The 20,643-nt window shown below is 30.7% G+C and overlaps 3 protein-coding genes and 1 long non-coding RNA gene across 4 annotated transcripts; all 4 read right to left on the bottom strand.

Annotated features, from left to right (window-relative positions):
• Window positions 1–775: 775 nt before the first annotated feature.
• On the bottom strand, window positions 776–1,514 carry LOC116402835. Its single transcript, XR_004215497.1, has 2 exons — window positions 1,230–1,514; window positions 776–1,014 (listed from the first exon to the last, which is right to left on the bottom strand). It is a non-coding gene; the product is annotated as an uncharacterized LOC116402835 (long non-coding RNA).
• A 1,235-nt stretch (window positions 1,515–2,749) lies between these two features.
• Window positions 2,750–4,242, bottom strand: LOC116402462. The gene is made up of 2 exons (XM_031881717.1): window positions 4,238–4,242; window positions 2,750–3,128 (listed from the first exon to the last, which is right to left on the bottom strand). Exons 1-2 carry the CDS (start codon window positions 4,240–4,242, stop codon window positions 2,750–2,752), a joined length of 384 nt encoding a protein of 127 aa, XP_031737577.1.
• A 1,751-nt stretch (window positions 4,243–5,993) lies between these two features.
• Window positions 5,994–8,042, bottom strand: LOC101218097. Its single transcript, XM_004151219.3, has one exon. It carries the CDS (start codon window positions 7,867–7,869, stop codon window positions 6,187–6,189), a length of 1,683 nt encoding a protein of 560 aa, XP_004151267.1. The 5' UTR covers window positions 7,870–8,042; the 3' UTR covers window positions 5,994–6,186.
• A 1,708-nt stretch (window positions 8,043–9,750) lies between these two features.
• LOC101218337 (hypothetical protein) lies at window positions 9,751–13,395 on the bottom strand. The gene is made up of 3 exons (XM_004151220.3): window positions 13,200–13,395; window positions 10,370–11,601; window positions 9,751–10,285 (listed from the first exon to the last, which is right to left on the bottom strand). Exons 1-3 carry the CDS (start codon window positions 13,291–13,293, stop codon window positions 9,950–9,952), a joined length of 1,662 nt encoding a protein of 553 aa, XP_004151268.2. The 5' UTR covers window positions 13,294–13,395; the 3' UTR covers window positions 9,751–9,949.
• Between the last annotated feature and the right edge of the window lie 7,248 nt (window positions 13,396–20,643).

Consider the following 20,643-nt stretch of genomic DNA (forward strand, 5'->3'; position numbering starts at 1 on the left):
CATGGTGGTCCCTCTTCAAATCTGATAATGAAAATGAAGTTCCTAAGAAGAGGAGAAAGAGATCAAGGAGAAGAAGAACGTCCAACCAAATGGCCACTGCAAATTGAACAACTTCTTGGGTTGTTCCTAGTCCTTAGAACAAAACAGCCTACGACAATACATGTACGACAATTTGTAATCCTTAGAGTTAAACAGATTATTAAATGGTGGGAATGGAGAAACTAAGGTGAGTAAGAACTACAATGGGGAAGTCCAAAAAATGAAAGGGTACTCAGAATCTTTCATTCACAAAATCTCATTAAAAACTAGATTATTATACCCAAACATTGACAAAATCTCATATGCTACTTAAAACTAGAAAAAACAAGAAGCATGTAATAATATTGAATTCAAACATGTACTAGTTTTAAAATAATTAACTCTATTGACTTTAATAAACTACATTTGTCTCTCTAGATCTTTTTTTTATTTCCAAACAGAATAAACAACTTGAAACTTCAACCGATACACATCATAAAAACTAGCAGCCTGAGTTCAAATTTGCTAAAACCAGAAAGAAAAGAGGGGAAGGAGAAAACAACAGAAAACAGTAGGATCAACCAACAATTCCAAATAAACAAACCAAGCAGAAGATCAAAGTAATGAAAAATCCAAGGAAAACCCAGAAACCATAAGGCCAAAAGAGAGGAAAAACATAAATGATAAGAGAAGAAAAGAAAAGGGTCAAAGATTCATATATAGAAATGGAGATAAGAGTGTTACCGTGAGTTATTCCTTGGGAGGTGTGGACATTTTGAACTTTAGCAGAAGAATCTAAGCAGTTACCTATTAAACTTCCAATAAACTCACATTCCAATAGTATTTCACAATGGCAAGATGGCCTGGGAGGCAATTTGGAAAGCAAAGGGAGAGAATTAAGAAACAAGGGAGAGAGAGTTACCTCAGTTAAAAAAGAACTCTCACATAACTCAAAGCTCAATGTCTCATCGATTGTTATCTTCAACTCTTTAAAATCTACAAACAAAATGAGAATAACATTAAAACTTAGAACTTTAACTTTTAAGTCTAGGAATCATATCCTTGAAATAGAAACAAAATAGAAACTTGAAGTCTCTTTTTCTTCTTCCATTCCTAGGCTCCATCGTAATGAAAGCATGAAATGTGTTAAAAATGAAGGAAATTCAAGCATTGCATAAAACTATTTCACACATTTACCAATGTTAATTTACCTTTTTTATTTCAACCAACCATGTGGTGAACTCTGATCGTTTGTTCTTAAAAAAATAAAGTTACTCAGATCAAATTGAAGAAATCAACAAGCATTATAGAAACCTTTTCACAGTATAACAGAAATCAAGATCAAAATATGTATTCTCAACTTGCCTAGAATTAATATTGCTAAGCAAAAAAGAAAACATATTTCGCTTTAGACCGAAAACAAAATTGCTTTTAGTGATAGAGAAGAAAACAAATTTTGGGTTTGAGCAGTGAAGAATGTCTTAATCATAAAAAAAACATACAAGTACGGAACAAGCCTTTCTACCTGCTGCTGGTAGTACTCTGCTACATAATCTTCAAGACTTGAATACATTCACCAAGAAAAGAGTGAGAGAAAAAGATGCATGAAGTTCCAAGCTTTTAATTCTTTATTTTCTTCCTCCCTTAACAAACCAAAATCTAACTATACTCTATATCAATCCCAAATTACAAAATAAAGTAGTATCTATACAAATATAAACATGTTTTTATAAAGGCAAAAGAAAGATAAAATTTTTACTAGGATCTAGGACCATAAACTAGCCAACTCAAAGTAGAAACCCAAAATATTGGGGAACTACTACTTAACTCTCTATACCACAACCAATAAATTTCATAACATAAATATGGAGAAAAAAAAATACTAAACTGTAAGAATCAATCGGTTCTAAGTATGAAGTTACATCCAGAAATTACATTCCTACAAAATCAAACAACTATAACTGTGCAACCCTTGGTTGGATCATATTTGTCTCCCAACCTAATTAGGCAAAAGAGATTGAATTAGGGGGAATAACAAAAGGAAAGAAAATCTGGAAGTAAAAAGACAAGAAGTACCATTCTTCATCCTTGTGAGAAAAAGGCTTGTTTATGTGTTGTAATATACTTTGACTTGTATTCTTGATATCTAAAATAAAAAATGAAGTTCCACATAACTAAAAAGATCAACATACATGCTCTCAACTTCAACAACCAATATCTCATCTTCTTCAAGTTCTTGCAATAAATGGTGTGTATGTCATCAAGCCTTCTCTGAAATCACAAATTATCAACATTGCATTGAAAATTATAAAGTTAAAAGAACGAAGTTAGAAAACACAATTCAATAAAATTATGAGACAAAGCAATGCCATACTCTCTATTTACCATAAGACCAACTCATAACTATTGTTTTTACATATTCATACGATGAAGGTTCTGCACATATGTGTATAAAGAAAAGAAGAATTCACAACAGCATTCATCTAAGGTAAAAAGAGGGGGAAAAACCCAAATAAAAAATTGAAGAATGTGACAGCAAACAGAAACAAAATAAGTCACATTAAAGTTGAGAAGAGAGAGGTGAGAAGTGAAGAGAAAAATCAGAGGGTGAGGCTTTGTGTTGAAAGCTTCTATTTGAGAATGATTGTTAGTTTTTTTTTTCTTTCCCTTCTAACTTTTGCAGAGGGAATCTCAACTTACCCCCAAAAGAAGAGAAAAGAGTGTGGGTCGGTCATCGGTCGGCTAAAGAAGACGTGGCCGGAGAATCGCGCGGCAGTGCAGCGGTTGGAACGAAGGTTGCGCGGCTGGCTTCACGGCGGTTGTGAGCGGCGGACGTGGCAGTTACTGGTTCACACGGCGGCTCGGGCTTCGACGAAGACAGAACCGGCGATGGAGACGGCAGATCGGCACGCGGGACGACTGCTGCAAGGTTGCTTCGCGAACTGGAGATGGAGACGGCAGATCGCGGGCTGCGGCGGGAAGAAAACGGAAGAGAAAGACGGCTGGCTGCGGCTGGGCTGTGGCGGGAAGGAAACGGAAGGGAAGGGAGAAGGAGACGGTGGGGTCGTCGCGGCGCACGGGAGGAAGGAGAAGAGGGGCGGCGGTTGCGGCTGGGGAGAAGGGGAAGGACGCACGGGGAGGAAGAAGGAAATAGGGAAAAGAAAGAAAAAGGAAAAAGAAAAGAAAAGGAAAAAGAAAAAAATTTTAACCCTAACATTCTATGACAGTTAATAACTGTCGCGAAAAGTGTTTTCCGAAAAATTCCGTCTTTTCCCGCCAAAAACGCGAAATTTTATATTTCGTGACAGTTTTTTTTTCTTCCATTCATTTTTTGAGATATATAACTGTCATTGTAGGGTAGTTTTCTTCTAGTGCAACGTAGATATTAACAAATGATGAATAGAGGCGAACCACATCTAATTTTAGGGAGTTTTCTTTTCACTTATAATATGGAATGGCTCATAATACGTTACTGAATTATGAAAAAATAAAAACAATTACTTAATGAGTTATTTAGTTTATTAGTTTTGTATTGTCATTTGGACATCCAAACTACAAAAATGATCTTCATATAGAAGTTGACATTGTGATTAAATTAAAAGACAACCTTTCCTATATAACAGATTAATTTTCATATAGATATATACCTTGAGTGAGATTACTATTAATGAATTTTCTTATTTAAACAGTTAAGAATATAAAAGAATGTCTTAATACATATTCCTTTTACTTTTTCTTTATATATATTAACAACCAATAAATACATATCATTTAGAGCATCATTTTAATTAAAAAATAAATAAAATAAACAAATAGAACTTAGAATTTGAATCTATTTGTGATATATGTGTCCTCCTTTTGATTCCTTGAGTTAGTGGAACTATTAAAAGGGTCATCTACCCTAATTTTGTTGAAAACTTTTTTCTTTCTTATTCTTTTCCAATATGCACAAATCTCTCATTTTGAAGTTGATGATATTATAATAGGTATATTTTAATATTTTAAAAAATTCATATCGATTGAACTTTTGTATAACCTTCATGTTTTTTCTTAAAAAAATGTTTTCTTTTTCTTTCTAATTTCAAAAATCTCCCTATTTAGTTTTTAATTAAAGAATTGAAAGGTTTGAGATAGACATTTTATGTACGTAATGAACTTAATCCGGAATGGAATATTTATAAAAATTATTGTAGGTTTACCTAAATAGTTTAAAACTCACCCCATTTTTCCAATTTTTTTAAAAACTTACTCCAATTATATAGTAAAGACCCGAAAAATGGGGTGTGATTTATTTGAGTTGATCCATTTAATTGTGTGAGGATATGGTCCACCACTCATGGGTATTAATCCCTCTTGGCCTATTATCAATTATTATTAAGTTGTCTTCTCTCAAAAAGTCATGACAAATATTCACTTTTTTTTTCCTATTATTTTATTATTTATTGTTTATTAATTTTATTTTTCCTCTCTATTGGTTCAACTTTAATTATACTTTTATTTCTTTCATATTTTTAATCCTATCATCCAATCCCACTCTATCCAAAATCCAACTACCATATCAACTCATTTACAAAATAATAAATATATTTCACTTTTTACTTTTACTCATACCAACTTTATCATAATTTAGTTTCCCTACCCTTAATATTAGTCATTGTATTTTTATAAAATTAATACGAGCAATATTAATTTAGTTTAAGGATTTTTTTAAAAGAATAGAACAAAAGGCAAACGTATTTATATAACAATTTTTAAAAAGCAAAAAGTTCCTCGGCCTACAGCAAGAAATAACAAAAGTACCCTTGTGGTTATAATTGGTAATACAAACGTCAAAAAATGAATTTATACCAAGTCCTAAACGATCTTCTACCCTTGTACCCATGTATCCAACCTAAACGATGTTATACCTTTGTACTCATTTTAAATGATCTTGTACCCAGTCGCGGATCTAAGCGACCTTGTACCAAATCTAAACAATCTATTTTGTGATAGTGGTTTATCTGTGATAAACAGCTAATCGTTTAGATATTGATACATGATCGTCTAGATCAAGTACCAATATCTTTAGATTTTATACCAAGAAAAAAAGAGATGAGAAATGAAGAAGAGTGGAGAAATTATGGAAAAGGAAATGAAGAAACTGTAAATAAGAAGTGAAAATATGAAAAAGGAGAAGTAATAATATGAAGAAATTAGTAATATGAAAAAGGAGAAGAAAAATAACTACAAAATTCGTGCAATAATCAAAATTCAATAAAGTAAATATGAAATTTATGAAAAAGTAATTAGCTTTGTGATCTTTTATTAAATTGTTATAAGTTGTAAATATTTATTATTTTTAAAATGACGAAATTCAATTTAACTTCATAATAATTCTCATAGCATTCCAATGGGAGGTTGGATCCATCACCTACAATCGTTTCAAAATGTAAGTCCTGATTTTAGTGCAAATATTAACTCATCTAACTTTCATAAATCAATAAATTCTTAAACTAATACATGTTTTAGTTTGAGAATTTAATTACAACCCAAACATTGATCTCTTAATTTGATAATGGTGTGATTTTTGTAAATTTTACTTGTTTCCTCTTTGCACTTCTTTTTACCATGGTTTCTATTTGTTTCTTAACAAAACATTTAAAGTTTGAGAAACAATTTCAAGAACAAAACCTACGTCTTTTGTTCATATATATATATATATATGTTACAAAGTGGTTTTTTTTTTCTTCTATCCATATAAAAACTTAAAAGGAAAACATATATATGGACACTTAATTAACTTAAAATATTTTGTTCATATGTATGTAAACTAAATGTATTATTAAGTAAAAGTAGTTAATTAAATTACCTGGGTCACATCTTTTTGATAGGACATATTTCTTTCTTACAACTTAGACGTTAATTTATTATACTAATTAAAAGAAACATGTAAAAACGAGTACGGTGGTAATTAGTATACCATGCCTATAAAATCATAGAGTTGATATCTTATTTCTATATTGGTACTTTGAATATTAATTTGAAATTGATAGTGCAGATAGGATGTGAATTAAATTGGGTTCAGTTTAACATAAGTGGAAAGTTTTTCAATCAAGTTCCAATAAACGAATTGAAATCGAAAGTACAAATAATAGTAACTAAAATGGAAATTAAACATAAAATTTTGAATTAGGGTTCGTCTCCATTCCAACTGTTCTTCATTTTGGGTCCGGTAGGACCTTCTTCTCCACGAATTTCATCCGGCAATTTTTTTACAAATCCTCTGAATCCTTCCTTCAACCTCCCCGGCAGCAAATTCTCCACTTTTTCAATCTCCTCCACGATCGGATATTCAATTCTCGGCCCCCATTCCCTTGTGTAATTTACCCACGCCGGCTCCACTACCGCCCCCTCCAAATACTCCGCTCCAATTACCAAGTAATTTGTTCCGGTGTCAACCACCAATCCACTCTTTGCCGTCTCGTTACGAATTCCGATCTCTGCCGCGCCCTGCAACACCAGCCCAGGCTTCGAGTACGACGCATGGCCGTTCAACGACGAATAAGCCACCACTTTGTTCCCCTTCTCAAACCCTAGCGACGGCGGATCGACCCACTCACCTTTACTATGCTGTGCGAAGTAAACTCGTCGGAGCTCCCCGGTGAAATTGCTTATTCGTAAAGTAATGTGCTCCCAGTCTCCTATGTGTTCACCAATCTTTGTGAATGGAATGTCGATTATTCCGACCTTTGCTGTCGCTGGTCCATTGAAGGGGAAGAAAATCCATGTTGCTATATCGGTGAAAGTTCCTCCGATCATCGGCTTCACATGGAGATAACCTCTACAGCTCTGTAAATCACCTTTTTTCAATTTCTCTTTTTCTTCCTCGTCGGTGGGAAGATTTAGCCAGAATTGTCCATCATTTGATCCCCCTTGAGGAAGATTCAAACCGTCCGGGTTGATCGGAACTGGATTTGACTCGTTGGATTTATCATACAACAGAGCCCCGTTGGAGAAAAACCAGTCCACTGACGACGGGAGATATTTTTCTTTTGGATGGAAGTAAATAATTGGAGAATAAGCTTGATATAAAGAATCAATTTGGGATAAATCCGGCATAGCTGCAGAGATAGAATTCAAATTCTTCAAGCAGAACAACTGAGGTAAAGGAGAATTTCCCGTTGTTGGTGCCGGCAGAGCTAAAAAACCTCCGGTGGAAACTCCTGTCCCTGTAATTCCTCTGTTTTTGGGTCTGGAACTATAAATATTAAACCCATTTTCGTCTCTCGATTTCATGGGCCCCCAAATCCATGCTTCATTCTCGCATTCCTCCGTCAATTCCGAACGAACACACCGGATTTTGTCAACAGAAGGTTTCTCCGGCGAGGCTGTGACGACGTGCCCAACAGCTCTGTATCCATCTGGCGGCGTCGGCGACCATATGTAGCCGTTACCGTCTCGCTTAATCTTCGATGACTCTGTGCTCCATACCAAAGTATAATCCACAGGCTTCTTTAAAGCGTCTTCCCCGTCAGACCCGTTATCTTTTCCGGCGAGAACAGATCCGAACAGAGCGTTTTTATTTGATTGACAAAAATAGCCCAAAACAAAGAATCCTTCCGGAAGTGAATTGGGTTCGAAGAATGTGGCTCCGAGATTGTCCGGGCCACCTTGACGAGCAGCCCAAATTTTGTTGAAAGAGGAAATTTGGCAGACATGGAGACCGCCGCCGAGGTCGATGGTGCCCGAAGCAAATCCTCCATTAACTGTGTTGGTTTCGGAATGGGTTGCTAGATGGGGGGAAGGGAAAGAGAATTTGGAATCGATGGGAAGGGTGGGAGGGGTTGAAGAAGAAGAAAGGCAGTTCCCCATTAATGGCGGAAATTGGAGGTTGAAGGGAAGATTTTAGGATTGGATTGGATTGAGGAGTGAGATAAATGAAGTGGAATTTTGAAGACTCTGTTTTGATGATGGTGAAGGCGTGCAAGGAACCTACCCCCCCACCCCCACCTCCACATTTTTTTATTTTGTTTTGGGCAATCTTAGGAATTTGATTAAAAGAAAGTGAAGTTTATTGGGAAAACTTGCGTGTTGGAGAAATGAGAAAATGATTAGAATCATTTAAAACATTCATCACATCTGCTTAAATATATATATATATACACATGTGTTCAATCCTTTGTTCCTCATAAATTTTAAAAGAATATTACCTATGCTAATAATATTAATCTTCAAATCAAACCTTTCATTCTACCTAGAGTTAATAGTGATATTATGTTACGAAATTAGCAACAAAGCTATACAAAAATGTATAGACACCAACACATATATACTATAGGTAATGAAAGAACGATATTATCATAATGGCTTTAGAATACAAAAAGACGTCATTAGTTTAGAGAATTTATATGTTGCACCTTTTTAAATCTTAGAGTCAAAATCATATATCTCATAAATAACTACATTTGCACGTTACAAGAATTGAATAGTTTTTAAGGACATTGCTCTCAAACTCCAACACAATGTGCCGCCCTTAGAGTCGACTTTCTGATTGGGAATAATGAATCAAGGCATAAACTCGTTTGTACTAAGTTGTTCGTAGCATGCATAACAAATTTAAGATTCCAACTACCTATATGCTTACCAAATCTAAATTTAAAATGTAAAATTTCCAAGTGGGAAACTATATTAAAAAAATTAAAATTGTTATTAAAATAAAAAACCTTATCAAATTTATATTTTAACCATCATTCAAATATTTCACATAAGAATCCCAACCATTAGTTTATAATTTAAGTCAATGAAATTTTGTGTGAGCTAGGAAAAAAATTCACTTAAAATCAAATTTGTCCACTTGCCTAATATTTCCCCCTCCAACTACCCTTATTTTGTTGTATTAGTATACTTAATTAGAAAAGGGTAAACATAAAATTTAAATATTAAAGTTCGATCAAATGTGTGTATATTTTAGTATTGAGTCAAGTATGAAAGTTCGAGTTAATTATCACTAAACTAAGTTCACTTTTAAAATATATATTTTATTATAAAATTGAAGCAAAGAATAAAAAAAATTGTAAAAGAGATCGTTATATAAACCTACATAGTTCACTAATAATGGATTACTTACGTCTACAAGAAAGAGGAAAAAGAATATTATTAGAGAAAATGTTTCTTTTAATACAAACGATCCGTTAGAGATGTTATATATTGCACTTCTAAAGATATAATCGTAAATAACTATTAGTAATTTAGGTAGGTTGAATAGTGAGACCCGTTAATTGTTAACAAATAAAAGACATTTCCGACCTTTATAATAAATTGATATATGTGCAATTACTAGGGAAAGAAAAATATCTTAATTTGGTGGATATGATCCAAACATATAAAAGAATACCGTTGAAAAATAATGTGAGGTGAGCTGTGATGATATGAACAGAAATTAATTGGGACAAAAAATATGCAAAATCTTCTTTCAATGATGTGTTCATAACATATTTAATGTTGGGAGCCAATTTTGTCTTCTTTTTTTAAAAAAAAAAAAAAAAAATTGCAAGGATATGATATTTAGTCTCTTTAGACTTTGGCATTTGTTCAATAATTCAAAATAGTAAATTACTTCAATTTGGAAAGGCTAACTTGAAAGGAAAATCTATTGCACTTATAGCTTTGCATTCATAGTTTTAGAGTTCAGTAGTAGTACTATCTCAATCTTAGCTCTGCTATCTTCACACTAATTTGATTACCCATACAACATTCTTCTTAACGATAATGGCGAACTTTCATTTACGTATTTTTATTTCATCTATTCCATAACCAAAACAAGAGATGATACACTTACACTGTGATTTTGAATTAGAAAAAGAACATCCAAGAAGATTTACAATTCAAATTCACATTGAAAAGAAAAGACATTGAAAGGCATGGATGAATAGAAATTTAGGTGTTTTCTCTTTTAACTGCGTTCATCTCCGTTCCAACTATCCTTCAATTTAGGTCCTGTAGGTCCTTCTTGTCCAAGAATTTCATCCGGCAATCGGTTCATAAATTGCTTAAATGCTTCTTTCAATCTCCCCGGTAGCAATTTCTCTACCTTCTCCATTTCCTCTGCAATTTGGTACTCTATTTTTGGCCCCCATTGCCGGAAATAGTTCAACCACGCCGGCTCCGTCACTGCCTCCTCCCTCAAATATTCTGTCGCTATCTCTACAGAGCTCGCTCCGGTGTCGAGTACCAACCCGCTTTTCGCCGTCTCATTCTTTAGCCCAATCTCTCCCCCACCTTGCATTACCTGTTCATTGTACCATTCAAATGATTAATTAAAACTACTCTGTTTGATAATTATTTTGATCTATTTGAAAAAGTTTAAAATTACCAATCCAGGCTTTGAGTAGGACGCATGACCGTTCAACGACGAGTAAGCCACCACTTTGTTCCCCTTTTCAAACTCAAGCGACGATGCGTCAATCCACTCTCCTTTACTGTGCTGAGCAAAGTAAACCTTCCACAGCTCTCCCGTGAAATTACTAATACGTAGTGTTATATGCTCCCAATCGCCGACGTGTTCACCTATCTTCCTGAACGGAATGTCGATTATTCCAACCTTCGCCGTTGCTGGCCCGTTGAATGGAAAAAATATCCATATTGTTATGTCCGTGAAAGTCCCTCCGATCATTGGCTTAATCTGGAGATAAACTTGGCAGCTCTGTAAATCGCCATGTTTCACCTTCTCTTTTGCTCCGCCATCGATGGGAAGATCCAGCCAGAACCCTCCATCGTTTTGGCCGCCCTGTGGGAGGTTTGTTCCATTTGGGTCGATCGGAACGGGTTTTGACTCAACGGATTTGTTGTAAAGCAGAGCACCGTTGGAGAAATACCAGTTCACCGACGACGGCAGAAACTTCTCCTTGGGATGAAAGTAAATCAACGGCGCGTAAGCTCGAAAAAGAGTGGAGATCTGAGAAACATCTGGCATTGCTGCAGAAATTGAAGCGGAGTTTCTTAAACAGAGCAATGGCAGAGGGGAATTTGTAGCCGGCAAGGCGACGAATGTTCCGACGGAAACTCCCGCTGCCGTGATATCTCTTCTTGTGGGTCTGAAACTGAATATATTAAACCCATTTTCGTCGATTGAATCTTTGAGTCCCCAAATCCATGTCTCCTTCTCGGATTGCTCTGTTAAATCTGCACGGACGCATCGAACTCTGTCGACGGAGGGCTTTACCGACGAAGTGGTGACAACGTGGCCGACAGCTCTGTAACCGTCTGGCGGTGTCGGGGACCAGATGTAGCCGTCGGTGTCGCGTTTGATGTTGGATTTTTCGCTGGTCCATACGAGGGTGAAGTCGACGGGCTTCTTGAGGGCGTCACCAGCAAGAGAGTCGTCTCTTCCAACGAGAATTCGGGCAAAGAAGGGCTTGTTGTTGGGTTGACAATAATGGCCAAGAGAGAAGAAGCCTTGGGGAAGAGGAGAGGGCTCGAAGAATGTGGCTCCGAGGTTGCTTGGACCGCCGTCGTGGGTGGTCCAGATTTTGTTGAAGGATGAAATCAGGCGAATTTTCAGTCCGCCGCCGAGGTCGATGACGCCTCCGGCGAAGGCACTTTTGCCTGCAAATTGTGTTACATTGATTTATTAAAGAATACATATTCAATAAGTATTTGAACTTTCAATAACTAGCCGTTATTTAAAACTATTAATTTAAATATATTTTGTTGAAATTTATTCTAATTAATTAAATTTTAAAATCAAGTTTTTTCCTAATAATTGTTTCTTTAGTACGACAATTCACTTCTAAAATAAAATATTATGCTAATGGCTAAATACATTTTAGTAAAATTTTAATTATTCTTTAAACAATTTCAATTCATTTTAATTATTCTTTAAATAATTTCAATTCATTTTAATTGTGTATAACCAAATCTTACATTTATTTAAGATATAATAACTAAATTTAAGATTTATTTTAAAATATACGAAAGACTAAATTTTACTAATAATATTATTTAAATTGTTACATTAAATTAGATGGACCAAAATGATTATTTACTATAATATATGGTTTAAAAAAGTAACCGTATACAAATTAAAATTAAAATTGTGAGTAGTTATTAATATATACATTAATATAATTTTTTCTACTCTCATCCCATTTCTTAGTATAATATAAGGTATGAAACTATGCTTGTGTTGACACTCTTTCTTACCTTCCAAATTAAAAACTTCTAAAAATAAATTTCTGTATTATCAATTTTTTAAGGTGTGTTTTATATTCTAGTCAAATTATTACATTATGTGTCTACACATATATTCAAGTTTGTTGGTTGAATAAATGAATGAGATAACAAATAAAACAAGTTTACATATATATATATGTAATCAAAAGTTAAATAATATACATTTGTATAAAAGGTAATTGGAGTTGATATGATTTGAAAACTCTTAAAAAGTTAAAATTTGATGCTTAAGTCTTTCATTAGTTTCAATATTATTTATTTATTTATCTTTGCATATATTTTTTCATACTGTTTTGTTTTGATTATATATATTTAAGGATATACAAGTTCAATGACATGTGTGGATGGAAATATATTCAAACCTCTAACACATTAAGATCAATGATATATGTTTAAATCAAACCACGTTTTAAGCTTGACATAATCGAGATTAACACTGTTTTTTATATGCCAAAAGTCAAAAGTAAAAATAGTATATTAATTACTTCTACAACATGACAATTATTTCTTGCCCTTTCCAACTAATATCCAATAGTCATTGATGAAGTTTCCAACCTTTCAACTTCCAACTTCCCCCTTCCTAAAAGCAAGAAAAGTATCAATTTTCTCTCACCAAACCAAACTTTCACCCTTTATCCCAAATTGAGTTGAACCTCAAGATCGTTTTTTAGGTTATGTATGTAAAATGCTCAGTTCAGTTTGATTATCTTAAAAAGCCAGAATCAAACCCAAAACCATTTAAACCAAATGGTTTCAACTGGAACTGACGAGCAATTTCAATTAACTTAAAACGGTTTTTCAGTTTTTCGATTTTATCCTTGAACCTTAATTTAGATGTGTTTCAAACTAACCCTTTAGAGGATGTAAGTATTTTAGAAATATTTTTATTCTTTAAATGTGATAAGATTAAGAGTACACGAAAGGAGGGAAAAGAGGGAGAGAGAGAGAGAGACAGTAAGAGAGAATCAAACCTTGTGGAAAAGGTGGAAGTGGAGAAGGAAAGTTGAAGGTGGTATTAATGGGCAAAGCTTGGTTTTGGTTCTTCTTCGATCCATTATTTCCCATTATTTCTCTAAACTTTAGTGCCTTTCACTATATGGCTTATCAAAAGGGAAAAAGAAAAGGAAAGATGTAGTTAAGAGAAAAGAGATGGAAATTTAGGGTATATATGGTTTTGAAGAAATAATTTGTAGGCCAAACGTATAGCACACACACATATATATAAACAAAATCTTTGTATTATTGTCAATGGAAATGCTTTGCACAAACCTTTGACTTCTCTTTCACAACAAGTTGAGACCTTCCTCTTGCTTTCTTCTTTCATCTTCCCTTTTATTTTCCCTTTATTTTATTTTTGAAACCAATATTATATTTCTTTTTAACATGAGTTTTATAATGTTATTTGATTAATAACCATGATTATCATTTATCATTAATCAATTAACATTATAATACCATTTCTTAGCCTTTACTATCCATCTTTTTTTCTTGTGATTAACTATAAATACATATGAAGTGTCAATTATTTTGTAAAAATTTTCTGCTATATATAATATTTATTTGAATTAAGAAATGGAAAATAAATTTTAATAATTAATTGTGCTCGTGTTTCACAAGGATGTAGTTTTTTCTTTTGGTTTTCATTTATTGTTAATGTGTGTGTACAAATATAGAGTTTGGTCACAATACAATATATATGTTATATTATATAATTTGGCATCCCATTCATGTGCTATTTTCTAAGCAAGAATATTCCTTCTCAAATTGCATTTAGTAATGTGAATAAAAAATGCATCCTAACGTCTGTCTTTAAAAATATTAGGGAACAAATGGTTTTTTTTTTTTTTTGTTTTTAAAAAAGAAGTTTTATGATTAAAACAAAATATCTAATTTTTGGTGCAATTTTCATGTATTTAATATTGTAACAATTGTCCAAGAAGGATGAGTTTGAATATTTGTAGTTGTATTTTATATGTATGTTTTAATGACTATTTCTTTTGAGTTTTATATGAATGTATAAATATACGACCATTTATTTTAATTTCTTCTCTTTTTCTTCCATATAAAATAGATTGATTTTGGTCAATTTGAAACATAATAAAATATGAGAAAGATGGAAGGAAAAGAAGAGCTGAAACAAAAATAGAAAAAAAGAAGAGAAGAACAAAAGGTAGGAAAACAAAAAGGACGAAGAAAACAAGAGAAAAAGAAGGGAGAAGGAAGAAAGAAGAAAGAAGAAGAAGAGTCATGAGGATTGAGGATTGAGGATTGAGGAAATATACTATATTGTAGTGAAAATCAAGAGCAATGCTATGGAATTTTATGGCAATACTTGAATCTCTTTTTTTCTTTTTTCGCACAATTTAATTGTGAAGAAAGAGAGACTTGAGATGAGAGGGAATCTTTATTTTTCATTTGTTAATTTTATAACGTCTAATTAATTATAATCAAATAAAGAAAAGTTAATTTAAATATAGATTAATTGCAACTAATTTGATAGTTGATGGATGATTTACGTCATTTTCCCTTGTTGTTATTATTATTATTATTTTATCACTAACTATTAACATTTGACTATTGAAAGATGAAACATAATATAAAACAGAACCTTAATATTTCTTTTATAGACAATATATATAAGAATTATAAAATTAGTTATTAAATGAGAGTTTAAATGTTCGTAGTCTTTGGGTACCAATTAATAAAATAGAGTCAAGAGTTTGATGGTAGATAATCATTATATATATCCTTATAATTTGAAAGAATGAAATTATTTATGGATGTAGAGTGGAAGAAGGAACAATATGAAATGCTTTAAGATTATAAATTTAAATGGAGTATTATATATATGGAATTATATACTTTATCCAAAGCTAAAGGAAGGATGGGTTTAGGTTTGAATGTTTCTCACAAGAAACAACCTCCTCTTTAGATAATTAAACTTCTCTTCTACCCCAAGAGAATTCCAACCTATTAATTTAAATTTAATTATACTATTACTATTTTCACACACACACACACACACAAAATCATGTCTATCCCTCTTCAAAAGAATTTTGTATTTAACTTTTTGTTTCTAAAAAATTCCTCACAATTTTAAGTTAATTAAGCCTTTATTCTTGAAAACAAATATACATTAACCAATCTTAGTCAATCTCTTTATAGGAAACTCATTTTTTTTCTTTTTTTCTTTTTTTTTTGAAATCTTGGGAGAAGCAAAACGAAAGAATCTCATGTAAGTAATAGTTTAAATGTAATGTTTTACAAACTTTATAATTTCTTTTCAATATGTAGAGTGGGAGAATGAACTTTTGATTTTGAAATCACTAGTAGAAGGTTTATGTTGACAAACTCATACACACTTTTGGCTTTTGAAAAATCTCTCATTCAAACCCTTTTTTTTAAAAAAAAAAAATAATAGAAAAATACACCTAGTATTGATTTATTAAAAGATTTATGCTTGATTAAGCTCGTGTTTAACTACCGAATGAAATAAAATATTGAAGATCGAGTAAAGCTTTTTTCTTTTTTGTCCAAACAATTAATAGATTATTTCTAGATATATGGTACGAAAATGATGAATTCTAGCCTATTTTATTAATACAATGACTAGGGCTTAAGCAGACCTTGTAGTTATTACTACAATGAGATGCCAAAATTAAGCTTCAACAATAAGCAGTTTTTGACCAAATGATAAGGTTTAAGAAAATGAAATTAAATAATTAACAAAATACTTTGTACTTGTAATTCAAAATCTATTGACTTTCAAGTTCATACATGTTTCAATTGAGTTAAGCTCTTTTCTAACTTTTGGCAGCCATCACTTGATAATTTATATGCCTAACATGAGATAATAAATCACCACGGTTTAAAGAAATCATCATGAAAATATTTTAATTGATTTCACAATATTTACACTTTTTCTTTTGTTTCAAACTATTTGGATAAAAGTATATCGTAGCGGTTAATGTGAATAGAAAAAAATATTTTTTTATTTATTTAAACTATTTGGATAAAAGTTTTTTTTAAAATGCATTTTAGAGGTGCATTTATTTTAAAATTAAATAGAATGCATTTATTTAAAACTATATGTATGGAGACAACTTGTATTTGCAAACTTTCAGATCCTATTCTAGAGATCATACAAATTCTTATGACCTATTCTCAAATGTATTCAACATATTTTGGAATTGAATATAAAAACGGTATATTGGTTATTAGTGTAGAAAAATGTGTGTATATGTACACTTAAATCTTTGTTCTCTATTGGTAGAAAAAGAGTTTGAAATTTAAAATTAATTTCAGAAGCCATTTAAAAATTTGTAACCATTTGATGATTACAAGATGTATATAACCATCAAATGTAATTAGAATAGTATTAAAGAATTAGTCCTCAACAAAGAAATAAAAAATATATTATAAAATGTAGCTAGCAACTTATGTAAAAAAAAAATATTAATTAAAAAATTAAAAACCAAATAAAATAATATTTTGATATGAAGAGAGGTTGAAAAGCTAGAGATGATATTGGAGGAAGATTGTCTAATATTTTAGGGTCTTTAACTAACATTATCTATAATTCTATTCCATATTAGTTGGTCTAATTTTCTTAAATTTTTTATAAAGGTCCTAAATTAACTAATATTTTACATAAATATAAAGTGGAAAGGATCAATTTACTCTTTCTTATTATTAATAATATATTAAAAAATAGAAAATAGAAAATAGAAAAAAGAAAAGTAAATTAGGTTTAAGATTTCTATTTATTAGATATATTATTGTAAATATCTATTATGGTAATATTATAATAAAAAATGTTCCTATTATTATTATTTGTGTGATTTTTTTAAAAACTTCTACCCTTCACATTTCTCTCCGTTCTTTCTTTCATTTTATATTATTTTTCATCTATTTCACGTAATTATAGTGTATATTTTATTAATGAAAGATTCTTCTATCAATTTGTTTATGTATTTTATTTTAATATTCATATCTTACGTGGTTAATAATACGTTATGTTTAAAATAATAGTGATTATGTATGAAAGTTATTTATGTTTACAGAAACATGAATGAGAAAAAAATTATGATGACTATATGTAATATATGCTATTAAAACATTAGTTGTTATCTGGTATATGTAATGTTGAAGAAAACTGAATATGTTTGCAATTTAAGGACTTTGATGAAAGAATTGAAGATCCAAGGAATAGTATGAAAAAAATGGTTAATGATAAATTGGTTTATAAATATTTTATAAATGAAAGGTTATGCTATCAATTTGTTAAACTGGTTTATGTATTTTATTTCAAATATTCATTTTATATATAATAAATAATAAGTTATGTTTGAGACAATAATGATTATGGGTATATTATAGTTTATATGTTCATTAAGGTTAGTAAGAATTTATATTTCGTACGTATTCGAAATACACTATGGTATATTGAGTATATTGAAGATAAAATCATTCATGTATTGTTGTATATATGAAGTAGTATATACGCAACAAATCACGTAACATATATGTATTATGCAGTAGTATATATGTAATAATTATAATAATAATAAATAAAACTAATCAAATACATAATCCATGTTAAATGCAATAAGAAAAGAGAACAGAACATAAAAAAAATGTGTATGTATTATTGAATATATGCAGTGGTATATATATGTAACAAATCACAAACATAAATGAATTATACGTAAGAAATTAAAAAAAAAAGTTGAATGAATATATTAATATATGTGTATATATTGGTATATATACGCAGCAAGAAGAACCACAAAACATGAAAAGAATCTGTATGTATTAGAATATATGTAGTAGTATATATATGACAAATTAATCACACAATATAAATTTATTATTCAGTGGTATACCATAATATATACGAATGATGAGACATTTAATAAAAATTACATTTCAAACATGACAGAAAGATAAACTGAACAATAAAAAAATAGGAGGAACATGACAATAATATATGCTATGGAACGAAAAAAAAAAAAGAACAAATTTTTTAAGAAAAAAAATATTTGCTACAAAACGGAAGAAGAAAGAATACATATGTCATATTGTATATATGAAGTGATATATACGTATAAGCAAAATCTCGACAAGACAAAAAAATGGAAGAAAATGAAAACGAAAGTAAAATATTGATTGAATTTTGAAGAAAAAAAGTAATTGAAGAAGACAACTAACCAAAAGTTGTATATAAAACAAAATTTTAAAATAAATTGAAGAACAATATTGATAATAACGAAATTGAGGGAAGAAACGATGAAAATTGAATTATAAAATAGACAAATTCTCGTCAATGTCGAAATTTTTATCTTAGAATGTTCACAGGTGATACAAATAATGATATAATGTTATTTTTAATCATTAAATTATTTCATATTGGAAAATATTTCATTTGATATTAGATTAATAAAATATTTTAAATTAATTTCCATAATAATAAATTTATATTTTAATTAATATATCAAATAAGGAAGTTGAGATCTACATAATTAGTTTAGTATAATATAAATAAGTAAATCATTTGAATTTAATTAAATTATATATAATTAATAATTATTATAAGGTTATAATTCTCCTAAATAAAATCTAATCAAGAAAATAAATAATTTACGAGATTTTTAAAATTTACATTTTGTCTAAATATTTCAATATTTTATCACTATTTTTTAGATGAATGAGACCCACAGATTAGATTATTGGGCTAAATATCTTCAAACAGGGAAGAAAGCTCAATAGTAAACCTCTCAAGCTTTGTCAGCCTATTAGCTCTTATATTGGGCTTTGGCTCATTGTTGTAGCTGGCTGACGTTTTTTAGAAGTGGGCTTATTGAAGCCCAAGAATAATAAAAGGGCTGTAAACAACGATACCAAATTATGAGTTTTAATTTAATAGCAAAACATAAAAATTAGAAAAATAAATAAATTAAACAATTTCTCAAATGCCCCTCTCCAATATAAAAAGTACAACTATTTACCTAAACTCGAAATACATTGTAATTGAAATAACACATGTTACATAAAAAAATTCTAAAAAAAACATAAAGATTAGAAAATTTGCTATTAACGAAAAGCTCCACCTCATGCCTGAAAAATTTAAAATTTATTTCAATGTCTAAAAGATGCAATTCATTTGAAATTGATAATTGCAAAATTAAGATACAATCAATCAAAGGGTTTGACTCTACACCAATCGAACAACCATAGCCGAAAGTTTCAAGTTAAAAAGGGGAGCATTGTTGATATTATAATAAAGATTGAATCATGAAATTATACCATAGAATTGAAAACTTATATGGAATCATGATTCAGAACTTTCTTCACAACCTATTTCAGTTGTCTTTGTTTCGTTTGATTTCTAATATATCATCATATACCAATCAAATAGTATATCAATAAATATACCTTGTATCATATTCTAATTATATTGATTTATTACACATATACTACAATGTTTATATATCTACAGATTAACTGACCTCTTTTGCTTTTGCATGCATTTTCTGATCAAGCGTTTCCAGCACTATTTTTCTTTTCATAGCTAAGTTCTCATCGTAGTGAACTATTTGAGTGCCATTTGGTCTTGTCATCCTCACCTTGGGAACATTGATTGTATAAGTTTGTATTCTATTGGTTCTTCTTCATAAGTCTCTTCAAAACTTGTTCTCTTCTTGTCGTATGATATAAATGAATACAATCTATATATTATATATATACCTAGGGAACAAGTAATACACATATGAATCGTCAATACAATAACATCTTACAACATCTAATATTAAATATACCTCCGCATCATCAATAATGATTGGATCATGTTCGTTTGATCTAAAATTCCTACTCCTCGACCCAAGACATCTTTCACTGCTAACCATTTTCTGCACTGAATTTAAAGAAATCTTTACAAAATCAACTACCATGTCACGTATGTAAATCACATTGTATGGTAAATCAACACAGAGGTAGTTTTTGTTACATATTTAAATGACAATGTAAGTAAAATAAAGTAAAAGTGCATTTTCATTATGCCCTAAAATGTATCACAATGCATGAATTTTTTTAAATTGTGAATCTCAATAAGCGGTAGAATGTATTGTTGGACTATTTAATCGAATATCTAAAATATACCTAATATAAAGGATTAACCTCAAAATTTCTACCCAGATTCTGTCGAAAAAATTACGTATTTAACGGTCGTCGAAAGTTTTCTTCTTCATCGTTGAATTGAATAAACCCAAGAATGTATCCCATTCAAAACTAGATTCCCGTTTGTTTGCCTATTTAATTGAATATCTAAAATATATCTAATATACCAAATGTTTTATATGTTTTGAATATATACAATACTAACCTCGAAATTTCTAGTCAGATTCTGTCAGATAAGTT

This window comes from Cucumis sativus, chromosome 3, assembly GCF_000004075.3.
Source record: "Cucumis sativus cultivar 9930 chromosome 3, Cucumber_9930_V3, whole genome shotgun sequence".
In the NCBI taxonomy this organism is placed as follows: domain Eukaryota; kingdom Viridiplantae; phylum Streptophyta; class Magnoliopsida; order Cucurbitales; family Cucurbitaceae; genus Cucumis; species Cucumis sativus.

Coding starts and splice junctions, on each gene's coding strand:
- LOC101218097 (XM_004151219.3), bottom strand. CDS start 7,869: ATGGGGAACTGCCTTTCTTCTTCTTCAACCCCTCCCACCCTTCCCATC.
- LOC101218337 (XM_004151220.3), bottom strand. CDS start 13,293: ATGGGAAATAATGGATCGAAGAAGAACCAAAACCAAGCTTTGCCCATT. Junction 11,602..13,199: donor ACTTCCACCTTTTCCACAAG/GTTTGATTCTCT, acceptor CACAATTTGCAG/GCAAAAGTGCCTTCGCCGGA. Junction 10,286..10,369: donor CCTACTCAAAGCCTGGATTG/GTAATTTTAAAC, acceptor TACAATGAACAG/GTAATGCAAGGTGGGGGAGA.